Below are 12,968 nucleotides of genomic sequence, written 5' to 3' on the forward strand. Positions count from 1 at the left end.
GGTTACTTTCAATAGCAGGGGACTATTTTCGGGCAGTGCGTAATATCACTACGCCTGCTGCAGCCATGTTACAGCAGCAAAGTGCTTGATTATTACGCCAGTTTGAGAGTATAGTTCCTAGCCATATCTGCCTAGAAAATCACAACTTTTGATTTTCCGTCAGTCTTAGTATACGATATAACTACTGAAGAGTCAAGTTTTAAATAGGAAGAATACAGAAACTCTTTGGTTATTTTTGAGGGCAATGCTAATGGTCAAATCAGATTCAAAGGATTGTGCTAAGCTATGCTAAAAGTCGTGGCGCCAGACCTGGAGATCAGCTGAATGGATTCCAAAACGGTAAGAATCAAATGTTTAACTCTAGCGGAGCTGGAAAATGAGCATATTTTCAAAAAAGTGTAATGTCCCTTTAAGTGTCATACAATCCTTATCATGTCAACTCTTGACCACAGGTATCCTAATTTGGATTTCGGATGGAAGAAATCCATCGACAGCAAGTCTTTCATTTCCTGTCCCAGCACATGCATGGAAGACGACGATCACTGTAAGCACGATACAAGCTCAGATTCAGACCACACTGCCCAGGAGGGCTGCAACACGGAGGCCTCCGAGCCTCTTGATGGCGCTCTCCCCTGTAAGAACTGCAACACACCAGATGAAAAGCTAGATAATGTGCTCCCTGTGACTGATCTCCAGATGCCGAACAAAGACCAGAGCAACTGCAACCTCCCTAATGGCGATCGGGGCGGTGACCACCTCCCGCACACCTGTGACATTTGCCAGTGCTCTCAGCCGGGCTCGGAGAGTGACCTATCGACGCAAACCACTACCTCAGCTCAAGTGTGGCTCTCTCCTGCCGGCGAGCCACAGTCCCGGCCCGGTGATGAATGTAACCCAGGCGTGAACTCTGATCTCTGCGACGGACATGTGAAAAAACCTACCTCATACTGTTGCCCTAAACCAGAGATGGCAACCAGCACCACAGCACCTTCTACCGTGTCATCAGAGATCTTGACATATTCATCCGCCTGTGAGCACCCGGCTTGGGATTCGCCGAAGACTTTGGGCCCAAACCCTGGCCTCATCCTGCAGGCTCTGACCCTCTCCAACGCCAGCGATGGTTTTAATCTGGAGAGGTTGGAGATGCTGGGTGACTCTTTTCTGAAACATGCCATCACCACCTACCTGTTCTGCACGTATCCTGATGCCCATGAGGGCCGGCTGTCATACATGAGAAGCAAGAAGGTGGGATTTAGCCTCAAATATTAATACTTATTCTAATATCATACTACACTTAATACAATGACTTACTCTTGATAAAGCAAACAACTGTTTACTACATAATGTAAAGAACATTGTATAAAAATATAACATTGATATTTTTAGTATTGACTGAGTAAGGTCATGTCAAAAATAACATTTAATGAAATCTTGTGCGACTTCAGCCTGGATTTCACAGGAAGGGTCACATATTAGGGGTAGATGCTCAAATTAACAGGGCCAACATTTTGTAGACTTTTAATAGGTTAGCAGCCAGCTTAGGAATCAGTTCACTGTATTTCTTTTATAAATGCCAATTTTCTATATTTAAATACAGATAGTAATTTGTCTAAACACTTAATATGGTAAACAAATCCCTTTTGCCTTGAAAAACTCCAGGTCAGCAACTGTAATCTCTATCGTCTGGGAAAGAAAAAAGGGCTTCCCAGTCGTATGGTGGTGTCCATTTTTGATCCCCCAGTAAACTGGCTGCCCCCAGGCTACGTCGTGAATCAGGACAAAAGCAGCACGGACAAATGGGACTCAGATGAGGTATGAGTCAGCGAACAGCTTTTGTTTACCCGCTGGGTTAAGTCAAGCTTAACCCAGAATCAACATGCATCTTCATGCACAATTACAAGTTTGTTTACATGGCTCTTTGCCTTGAGCTAAGAAACATCTTGGCAGAGTCAAGCTGCAGCTGTGTTCCTGTCATTGCCACTAGGGGGCAGGTTCATCCTTTCTAGGAATTTATAAAGCGTTTATTTATAATTGTAAAATATCAGACAAATAAACTTCACAATAGACATGGTTGCTAAACTAATAGTAGATTAAATGAAACTATGCCAACCCACTGAAATTCCTTTAGAAGTTTTGCAAAAGAGTTTTTTTTTGTTTAAATAATATATGTGTGTGTGTTGTGTGTAATTATTATGTATATATAAATACACACATACATGTATACATTTAAGAAAAAAATGTATTTTTTTATACATAAAATTACATAATTTTTTTTACATATTTTTACTTATTTTTTATTTATTTATATATAACATAAAATATAAATAATAAATTCATGTACACATCTTCTAAAAACATGCATGCATGCATATACAGGGCTCAACGCAAATAATTTTTTATACTGGCCCCGTCGGGCCAGTGGTTCAGGTTTTCACTTGCCCTGCCAAAATTTTCACTGGCCCCAATAAAAAAAGTCAGTGTCAAATATTTAAAAATAATAGTTCAAAAGTAAAATAGAATTGTATATATGTACAAACAGACATGTTCCAACGAAAAAAGGCTCCCAACTTTTCTGCTTTACCTGTAAAATGACAGCAAATTATGGAAAATATTGCATAGTTTCTTTTGTCGTGTTTAACCCAGTAAATGTCTGCTTCCAAGTTGTTAAATAATATACATTGATGAAAATATATTTTAGTGACTGAGGGTGAAGCACTTGGGGCAAGTGACAATACTTTTTACTGGCCCGAACGTCTCTCACGCTTGCCCCGGGCCACCGGGCAGTCCTTTATGTTGAGCCCTGATATAATTACACACAACCCACACAAATATATTATGCAAACACAAACTTTTATTTTGTATGCAATTAATCGTGATTAATCTTTGACAGCCCAAATATTTATTGTTGGAAACAATATCCATTCACAAAATTTCTAATGGAATTTCTATATATAATAAATTATTTATTTAAAATAATTACACCAAAATAATTATCATCCTAAAACAAACTTTTATTTTGAATGCGATTAATCGTGATTAATCTTTTGACAGCGCTAATAAATAGATAAGTTAAGAGTTTGTTATACGTTAAGGGGGTGTGCATAATTTAATTCACTTTTTAAATAATCCCCCTAATCGCGGTTTAATGTAAGGAGGTCCATTGGTAGGTAGAAACCCTTTAAAAGTGTAAACATCGCAAAACTTTGAAGTCCCAGAAACCAGACGAGTCTTAACAAATTAAAAGAGCTTAACCAATTGTGTAAGTTTGGGGTGGGGCTGTGTGTTTGTCTGACCAATGGCAGATTGAGGGATTGTACAAGCATCACACACTTCACTTTCAAATTAAACTATTTGGATTATTTATTTAATATTTTTCCATCTGGTGTTTGCGCATGGTCAATTAAGATAAATGGAAAGAAATTTGGCATGCTACCGGTTTTTACCGAACCTTTCCATGCGTTTAAAATCTGTATGTTTTGAATCCCTGTGTGGTTTGGGGTCTGCATATATGGGGTCTACATAAAGTGAACTAAATTCGCCTTGGGCACAGAAATTGTGTCACTCTCCTGTATTATTACAGTATTATGTGTCCAGGATATTAAGAAATGATGAATATGCAGCAGGCTTTTCATAAAATCTTTTTATTTAATGATAAAAAGATGATTTTCAAAGTACATTTTATCTTTAAAATCACATTAAGATGGGTTGAGTCATTGCCTTGGACTGCATTTAAAGCTCCACTGACCAACCTAATACTGTCTGCGGTCGAACCAAAAACACTTTAAAAACGTAATCTTTGCAAATCTGTTAGAGATACTGGGATTTGGCGTTACAGCACTTTTGGACTCGGTTTTTCCTTGTTTGAGTATTAAAACATTCTGGTTTCGGTTCTCAGAATAAGGATCTGGCCAACGGAAAAGTCAGCGAAGATGAGGAGGAGGATGAAGACGTGGATGTCGAGCCATTTAAGGATGAAGTGAACGTTGAAGATGAGCTTGAATACTATTCCGAGCACATCAAGTTCATCGATACCATGCTGATGGGCTCAGGAGCCTTCGGAAAGAAAATCTCTCTCCACCCGGCCGATCCTGGGAATGAGTGGAAAGCTCCCAAGAAATCCCACAACACCCATTTTTCCCCAGAGGGTGGCCCTGATGAGTTCGACTACAGTTCCTGGGATGCCATGTGCTACCTGGACCCCAGCAAAGCGGGCGAGGAGGACGACTTCGTGGTCGGCTTCTGGAACCCCTCGGAGGAAAACTGCGGTACGGATATCGGGAAGCAGTCTATATCCTACGACCTCCACACTGAGCAGTGCATCGCCGATAAGAGCATAGCTGACTGTGTGGAAGCCCTGCTGGGCTGCTACCTCACCAGCTGCGGAGAGCGGGCGGCTCAGCTGTTCCTCTGCTCCCTCGGGCTAAAGGTTTTGCCGGGGGAGCAGCAGAGTTCCGGGCGGTCGGCTGAGCTGCAGTACGGCAGGCTTAAGATTCCTCCCCGCTGCATGTTCGAGCACCCGGATGCCGAACGCACCCTCAACCACCTAATCTCGGGCTTCAAAAACTTTGAAAAGAAGATCAACTACACGTTCAAAAACAAGGCGTATCTTCTGCAGGCCTTCACGCACGCTTCGTATCATTACAACACCATCACAGGTTTGTGGTTGTCATTACATTGTTTCAGATTTATAATTTAAGGAATAGATTCGTAAGAAGTATCACAAAAAAATATAACAAACAAACCTGACTACACTGGTTAATTTTAATTTGGTGATTCATGTCAAAATGTATTATTAATGCTATATTATGGTGAAATGTTTTTTTTGTGTATTAATTTGGTGTCTTTTAACCCCTTTTTTTCTATCCTGTACCTCGAGCAGATTGCTATCAGCGGTTGGAGTTTCTTGGTGATGCAATTTTAGACTACCTCATAACTAAGCACCTTTATGAAGACCCCCGGCAGCACTCCCCAGGCGTGCTGACCGACCTGCGTTCTGCGCTCGTCAACAACACCATATTTGCTTCCCTGGCTGTCAAGTACGATTACCACAAGTACTTCAAAGCCGTCTCACCCGAACTGTTCCACGTGATCGATGATTTTGTGCAATTTCAGCTGGAGAAAAATGAAATGCAAGGAATGGATTCGGAGGTGAGCTATCATCCCGACGTTATCTGTTAAAGATATTAAGCCTTGGAAATGATCGAAACCTCCAGCGTTTAATTTATGCCAATGTCAGCAGCATATACGTATAATGTTTCATAAAGATTAAGTACTGTGACATCCTATCATTGGCAGTCATCGTGAATCTGGTCTGTGTTTGTATTTGTTTTTTACGTTTTTTGGATAGTAAAAAATGCAGTTGGATTTAATTTATTTCGAAATGGTTATCTTGGCACCGAATCTAGGCTTGTTTGACTGGAAAGCATTTTATGCCTAAGGGAGAACACTGGATATAGAAAGAGGAAAGACAAATTGAATAAAATAAGTAATGTTCCCCTTAATTACATAGTTGGGTAATGCTGTCCCCAATATTGGACGGATAGAGTTTTTGTTAAGACTAATACTGAAAGTAATTGATCGCAGTTCATTTCGAGAGGAAATACCATCATAGTGCAACGTAGCAATTCTGTCAGTGCACATTTTAAATTACAACCACAGCTCGGCAAAACATTTTCATCTTTTTGTTGTGTGTGATTCGTTTTGGGATGAGAGTTTTGACATGGATAAGCACAGTTGTGAGAAAACACTTATTTTTTCATATATGTGAAACTGATTGTTTTCACTCTTTTTCGTAGCTTCGCCGATCGGAGGAAGATGAGGAGAAGGAGGAAGATATTGAGGTCCCTAAAGCAATGGGAGACATCTTTGAATCGCTAGCCGGTGCAATTTACATGGATAGTGCCATGTCGCTTGAGACAGTTTGGCAAGTGTATTATCCAATGATGAGGCCACTCATAGGTAAGAGCCAAAGACGCACTCACGAGTAAATCATGTCTGCATTTATATTCTGCCTGATTGTCTGCTAGCTCATGTGGCGAGAGTCGTACGTTCAGTCATTTTCAGACGTCCTGCCATTTTTGCCCGTGATGAAATTGCAGATTGAAATGCTCCGCTTTTGTTTTCTTTCGTTTCCTAGAAAAATTCTCCGCTAATGTCCCTCGGTCCCCGGTGCGTGAGCTCCTGGAGATGGAACCGGAGACGGCAAAGTTCAGGTGGGTACATATTTGGCTTACACGTTTGTCACATATTTACACAATCATCTGCAAAATGACATACATGGAAGCAGTCATTTGAATGTAATGGAGTGAAAAGTTGCTGTGTTGTTGTGTGGTTAATGGTAAATATGATGCACTTTAATACATTTTGAAGTTACTTCCACTTTCCAGGGATAAGATGCAGTTTGGTCTCCATAATAACTTTTATATGCGTTACGATATATTAAGTGTATACAAACACACACATACACACATACACACACACACACACACACACACATACACACGCACATATGTGGTTTTTTCCATAGACTTAATGAGTGTATAAACTGTATATTCTGTCCCCTAAACTTAACCCTCACTGAAAACTTTAGCCATTTTTGTATTCATTCATTTATATTTACCATGATTTAAAGCTATTCGTTTTATGAGGTCACAGGTCAGTGTCAATTTCAAGTGTTGCAAAGGGTCTAAATTAGAGGTCTTCTCAGGTCCAAAAAAAATTTCATATCACTTTTTACGTGAACCGGACATGCATGAATCTTTTTCCCCGCCAAGAGAAAACATTTGCATAAAAAACGTGTTACTGATGAATTATTTTGTTTATCTGCATTGCCGCGATTATCCACTAGTTAAACTTACCCAATTTATGAAAAAACTGAAGCCAAAACGTTATTTACTAATTTTAAACTGTGTATGTTTTGATAGTCGTTCTGAATCTAATCTCTAACAAAATTCCTTCACAAAAATGCTATTATATTCAGTTTTTTTCTAAAAAAAAAATTTTCCAAAGAAAAATACCTATATTTAAGAGTTCATAAGCAGAGAAAAAATCCAGATAGGATAAGGGGCGGTTCACATTTTGCGTCTAAATCCTCGCTGAAAACGCGACCGTCGGTTGGTTCTTGTCAATTCCTGGAAGGCATTTTGTGAAAATTTTGTGAAAACCACAAAAATGCTGGCGGCCAACTTTTCAAAAAATGGCTGGCGGGAAATGAGTTAAAGAAAGACCTCAGTCTTGACACAGTGGCAATCACAATCAATTTGGCCTGTTTGGCAAAAAAACACATTTTTAATTACTTGAGATCGCAAATATTACCCGACCCGTGTACAAGGCACACGTTAGGGCTGCTCGATTATGTGAAAAATCCTAATTGTATTATTTAAAACGATTACTTAATGACTGTAAAGACATGCATTTATATGCCTAGTTATGCTTTAGCTCGCTTGAATTGCATATAACTTTACAAACATAGAAAGGTTGATGCTATAGCGCAGCTCTCTGCATGTGCGAGAGAGAGAGGTGCCACGATGCAGCTGATTATATTTTAAACAAAAGGGATAATTTGCCTCAGCTCGCTTGACATGCATAAAACTTAACAAATACATAAGGATTACTACTGCTGACTTCAGAAAGATTGAAGAGTGCATGCATGTGCGAGAGAAAGAGAGAGGAGCAGCAGTGAAGCTGCTTATGATGCACTGGATTTATAACACAAAACAAAATGACAGAAACTGAATGCACAGACTAATCAAATCACCTCGACTATCTTGCTTTAGCAATCGAAATGTGCAAAAAATCTAAATTGAAAAACTATTAATTGCTCAGCTCTAGCACACACAAAATTTTTAGACCCAAACAAGCTAGGGTCAGACCTCAGGTTTTAGATCTAAGTGTACCTGTGAAGGCATATAGTCTGAATACTTAATTACGTAAATGTGATATTTTTAGTGTTTTTTTTAATTATATTTACAGACATCCGATTATGTCAATTAATTGCCTGTTTAGGGATTTGACGATTATAAAGATTATTTGTCTGTTTTATTGCTTTGACATTTAATTCTCATAATTTTTTTTGTTCATGAAATTATTTTCACATATTGTTGTGATTATTAACATTTTTATATTTTGCAAGGTTTACTTGGCATTAAATATGAATACACATAACACATATTTAAAAGTAATTATTTAATGAATATATCTTTCAAATTTGAAAATTCTTCACAAGAAATAAACACAATAAAGTGTCTGAAAAATAACTGAAAATACAAATTCATTCAAAATAAACTGACTATACCAGAACAGGCCTTAAATACTAGACAATCCTAAGGTCGTATTAGTACTGGACCAGATGTCTGTAGTGGCTGCAAAAAAATCACTTCCTTACAAATCCTTAAAAATAACACCATTCACTTCCCTAAATTTGGAAATTAATTAATTTAACCGATTGTGGTATCAGACTGCAGCATAACTAAATTATTAAAGTGAATTGGGTCTGAATACTTACTGAATGCTGTGTAAATAATATAATTATTAAAATAAGTAACATTTTTATTTACGCATTTGCCAAAAACACTTTTATCCAATGCAACTTATGGGACATGTCAGGTATTCATTTTTATCATTAACTGTGTTACCCGGGATTCAAACCCAGACTAATGCGTTGATTGGGTTCATTTTTATTATTGTCATTAGGGGAAAATGTTTAATTACACGCACAAATTTCTTTATTTTGCTCCCGACAGTCCCGCCGAAAGAACCTACGATGGAAAAGTACGGGTCACAGTGGAGGTGGTGGGCAAAGGCAAGTTCAAGGGCGTGGGCCGCAGCTACCGAATAGCCAAGTCAGCAGCCGCCCGCCGAGCTCTGCGCAGCCTCAAAGCCAATCAACCTCAGGTCCAAAACAACTGAGACTGCAGACACCCCAACACATCAGTCAAAAAGTACAGCAGAAACCTCTCGGCACCAGTTCACGACCAAGTGAAGAATCGTCGCTAACTGCAGCCTCCCTGGGGTTGTCCAATTCAATGAATTAATTACATCAAAAGATTTCTATAGAATTCACATGGGGTTCATTTTTTATTTCCTTTACGTGCGCAAATACAATCTTTCTTTTTCTCCCCGGCTTTGTTGATCACGAGTGCTTTTTAAATGTATTGCAAGTTAAGAAAAAGGTCAGGTTTTTCGCTCTTTTTCATTAACAAAAAAATATTCATAGCTTTGTGGTAGTGAGATATATAAATCTTACAGATATTATTAGATGATATATAGTCAACTAAATGAAAAAAAATGAAATGCAAAATTCCTCAATCTGTGCACTAGTGCCAGTTTTCAGTTTTGGTAGAAAAGGGCACACGGAGCGAAAAAAAAAAGATGTAAGGGTGAGACGAGTGTTTTTCTCTGTCACGAGAAGATATTCTCAAACAAAATTGCACTTACCTTCTCTAGGGTCCGTTTTATTTCGACACTAGTTGTGAACATTTTGGCAGATCAAAACCAAAATCATTTAGCTCTATATTCTTCGGAGAGAAAGGCCCTTTCCTTAAGATGGATGGGAATTTGACATTCCTGATTACTGTAATCTAACGGCACTTGCGGATGCATGTTTGTGTAGCTATCATAAGCCAACTGGATGGGTTGTATAGACGTCATAGAGTTACCAATCTGCGTTATACAGTATATAATATACGATATTAAATGTTTATGATGACATGCATTGATATTTGGGTTTCAGTAATGTCTTTTGATACAGATATTGTTGAACAGATATCTCCATTCGCTAGACTGACTGAATTAGTTTTGATATAATAATGCGAATGAAACACATTATCACCTGGCGACATATGCTGCAGATTTTATATTAAAAACAAGCAGAATGAGAATAAATAGGATTGGGTAATTCTGTAAGACACAAAGCACCTTTTCGTACAGTCTTCAGGACAAACCGACGTATCGCTAGATGAGACTTCACTTGCATCACTTACCAAAGTCGATACTGATACAGTGTTGTGAGGTTGCACCTGTGAAGTCGATCCCTCAACATTCACAAGTTTATAGATGTAGTAACCAGCCTTTATGTTAGCGTAATGTGTTGTAGCCTTTAAATGTTTTCATATTAATAGGCATTCTCACTTGAATACCTCATTTAATTGCATGCATTTTTTTTTTTGGTGCTATATTTAAGCTTGAATTTCTCATCTTTTTTGCACTGTAACTGTATTACCTCTTAATTTTACCTTTTTGAAATCTGTTGGGTTGTTTTTCTGTTCTGTCAGCAGTCAAGCTATAGTATCTAGTTGGAAAATTCGTTCGATGATTTTTTTTATGCTTGAAGGGAAAAACTTTCTCCGCACATAAGCTTGATGCTTCCGACGAGCTTGGGTTATTCTTCGGAAAACAACAATCGTGCATCCAATCAGGAGGGTTACTTAACGCTTGTGAAAATCGATGGATTGCACTCTATATAAGCCATGCATCTCGCCTTTATCTCTTTACTCTTTATCACCTGCCAACTCTTCTTCACCGTTTAAGGGTGCAAAATTATTTCAGTTTTGTTTAGGCCATTTTTGGAAGCCCACTTGTATTAGCTTCACATAATCCCATGCATTGCTACCTCAAAAGACCCCTGCGGATAGTTTGACCTTTAATCCCAATGTCAAATTCTATATTTTGTGGATTTGCCTTTTTTTAAATATGAATGGCATTAAGGCACAGTATTGTATGTGCTCATCAGCACCTTACAGGGGGATGAATTTATCTATATACTCACGACTATTTGCACTAAAGTACATTCCCACTGACGTTGAATTTGCATCTTTTTAATGGATAACGCATCGGTGCCTTTCAATCCTGCAACGTTTAATATCTTAAATTCAGTGGAACCTCGACTTTTGCTACTGTAGCAATTATTCGCTGTTTTCTATACAGTAAAGGACTTTTGGTGCCATGCTTCATATTGAACATTGCCTTCAGATTTTTTTTTTTTTTTTTGAATATGTGGCATATGTTTTTCCTCCTTTTCAGTCTCAGTTTTGTTGGATACAAATTATGTCGTAACCCAATAGCCAGCATTTTGAAAGTCTCTGAAGTACGCCACTGCCGACAGCGAGTGCAATCTTGTTCAGTTCAGCAAGAGTTAAGTGACCCTCTTTACAGGATCTCAGTCGCGACCCCAAAAGATTAAAAGTCGTTGAATCTAAATGAGTTTCCGCTTTTTCACTTACAGACCGTGTTCAGTGACTGGTATGCGTTAGGGTAAGGGTGTGCGCCGACCCTGCAATATCACTGTTTCTATAACCTTAACCCTCAGACAATTGCAACTTTTTTTAGCTTGTGTTACAATGTGTGTTTTTTCCTAGCCCACTTTCTTTTTTGTAGCTTGTGTAACTTTCAGAGAATGTGAAATCATATGGTGCCACCACCTTAATACAGATTTTTATGGGGACTTTTATTTTGACAACAATAATCGATCATGCCAGAGTTAGTCCTACGGAACGGATATCGAATCTTTCTAGCACCTGTGGGACTGTTGACCGTACGTGGTCCTCCATTGTATCATATGCTGCAGATTTTGTTTTCCTTCATGGTGGAGAATAATTTTGTGTGTTCTTTTCTTTCTTTTTTTTTTTTGAACATGTAGCACAAATAAGCATTGCACTCGGGCGCCATACTTTACCTCATGTCAGAACTAAGTAAAAAAGAAATACAAAACATGTATATATGATGCCGTAACGTTTAAAGGAAAAACTTGTGGTTTTGGCCTTGCTGCTGTGTGCATCGCTGGTATTTACCAATGTATTTAAAAGAGATCGGAGAGATACAATGTGCCTGCAGGATATCATCAGAGAAAATACACTGTAGAAAAGTAGTGTCGACTCTCTACAATCTGGGGCTAAATATGTGTCCTATCTATGTGTACATTCATATTTTGCCTTAATGTAATACTTTAAATATTGAACTGTAATGTAATCCATCGAGTCCTTTGACTGGCATGATTTAAAATTTGTCGGGACGACATTGTCCCCACCTCTCACATATATTAGTTACATTATATGTCCACATGTAATAGTGCATGTCAGTGGAAACCCCCTCACCCCAATGTTTTTTTTTTTTTTTTGGCTAATACATTGTATATATATGATCAAATCAGCCCTGAAATTTATTGAAAAGGGCTTTATTTCATAGCAAAGTGTTGTGCTTTTTTAAGAAAAAAAATGTAATGCACACTTGGCAACAGGAAGGTGATTATAACTGGACTGGAATGTGTGCCAAGCTCCCCTTGAAAGGGTTTATGAAAATGTTGCGACTACCAGAGCACCAGAGATCACAAACTGTATGGGTAAGGATTTTAAAATGGGAAATTATGGGTCACAAACTGCAGCAGACTTTGTGTATTGTTAGGGATGTGTATTTATATTTCTCATTCATACTGTATCAGCGCTGCAGTGGTTTGCATTCTGCACCTTACGGATCACAAGAAAAAAACTTTACAATTCTGTCCCTCCCCTTTTTTTCCCTTTTTTTAAGTAATTGTAGCGGAGTATATCTACAATAAAGTTATGGTATGGTCATTCACTTGTTGTATATGTGTTTTATGTCTTCATGTCTTTTTCGCTGTAATCTGTATTCATTGATGTATTGTTTTATGATCTCCATGGCCGTAACTACTACTATCATGTGAAAAACTGGTCAGAGGCCACGGTGTAAGCGTGGGCTTTGCAGCGCAGGCGTGCGCAGATGACCTCAGTATTTTCCTAACCCAAGGAGCGTTTTTGCCTCCCGTTTACGAGTGCTCGGAGGCCGCTCGGTTTTAGATGGACTCGGCAACCATGACTGATGTTTTAATCACATTTGCACAGAGCCTTATGTAATAGATGAAGTAGGTATGAACTGCGTTCGCGAGTATACTTTTTCGCTCTCGATGGGCTGTTTTATGGCCTTGTGTATCCAATTCTGCGCTTGCACATTTTGCA

General features: G+C 38.6%; 1 protein-coding gene across 2 annotated transcripts in view; it reads left to right on the forward strand.

The window, feature by feature from the left end:
- Positions 1-12,570, forward strand: part of dicer1 (dicer 1, ribonuclease type III) — a 35,465-nt gene extending 22,895 nt beyond the window's left edge. For both annotated transcript variants that reach the window (XM_065297346.2, XM_065297345.2), the window contains exons 23-29: positions 453-1,245; positions 1,660-1,812; positions 3,896-4,655; positions 4,880-5,148; positions 5,796-5,958; positions 6,137-6,212; positions 8,742-12,570. In XM_065297346.2, coding sequence (XP_065153418.1) covers positions 453-1,245; positions 1,660-1,812; positions 3,896-4,655; positions 4,880-5,148; positions 5,796-5,958; positions 6,137-6,212; positions 8,742-8,907 — 2,380 coding nt within the window. In that variant the 3' untranslated portion in view covers positions 8,908-12,570. The remainder of the gene's footprint in view (positions 1-452; positions 1,246-1,659; positions 1,813-3,895; positions 4,656-4,879; positions 5,149-5,795; positions 5,959-6,136; positions 6,213-8,741) is intronic.
- The last annotated feature ends 398 nt before the right edge of the window (positions 12,571-12,968 follow it).

This window comes from Paramisgurnus dabryanus, chromosome 17, assembly GCF_030506205.2.
Source record: "Paramisgurnus dabryanus chromosome 17, PD_genome_1.1, whole genome shotgun sequence".
Taxonomy (NCBI): Eukaryota; Metazoa; Chordata; class Actinopteri; order Cypriniformes; family Cobitidae; genus Paramisgurnus; species Paramisgurnus dabryanus.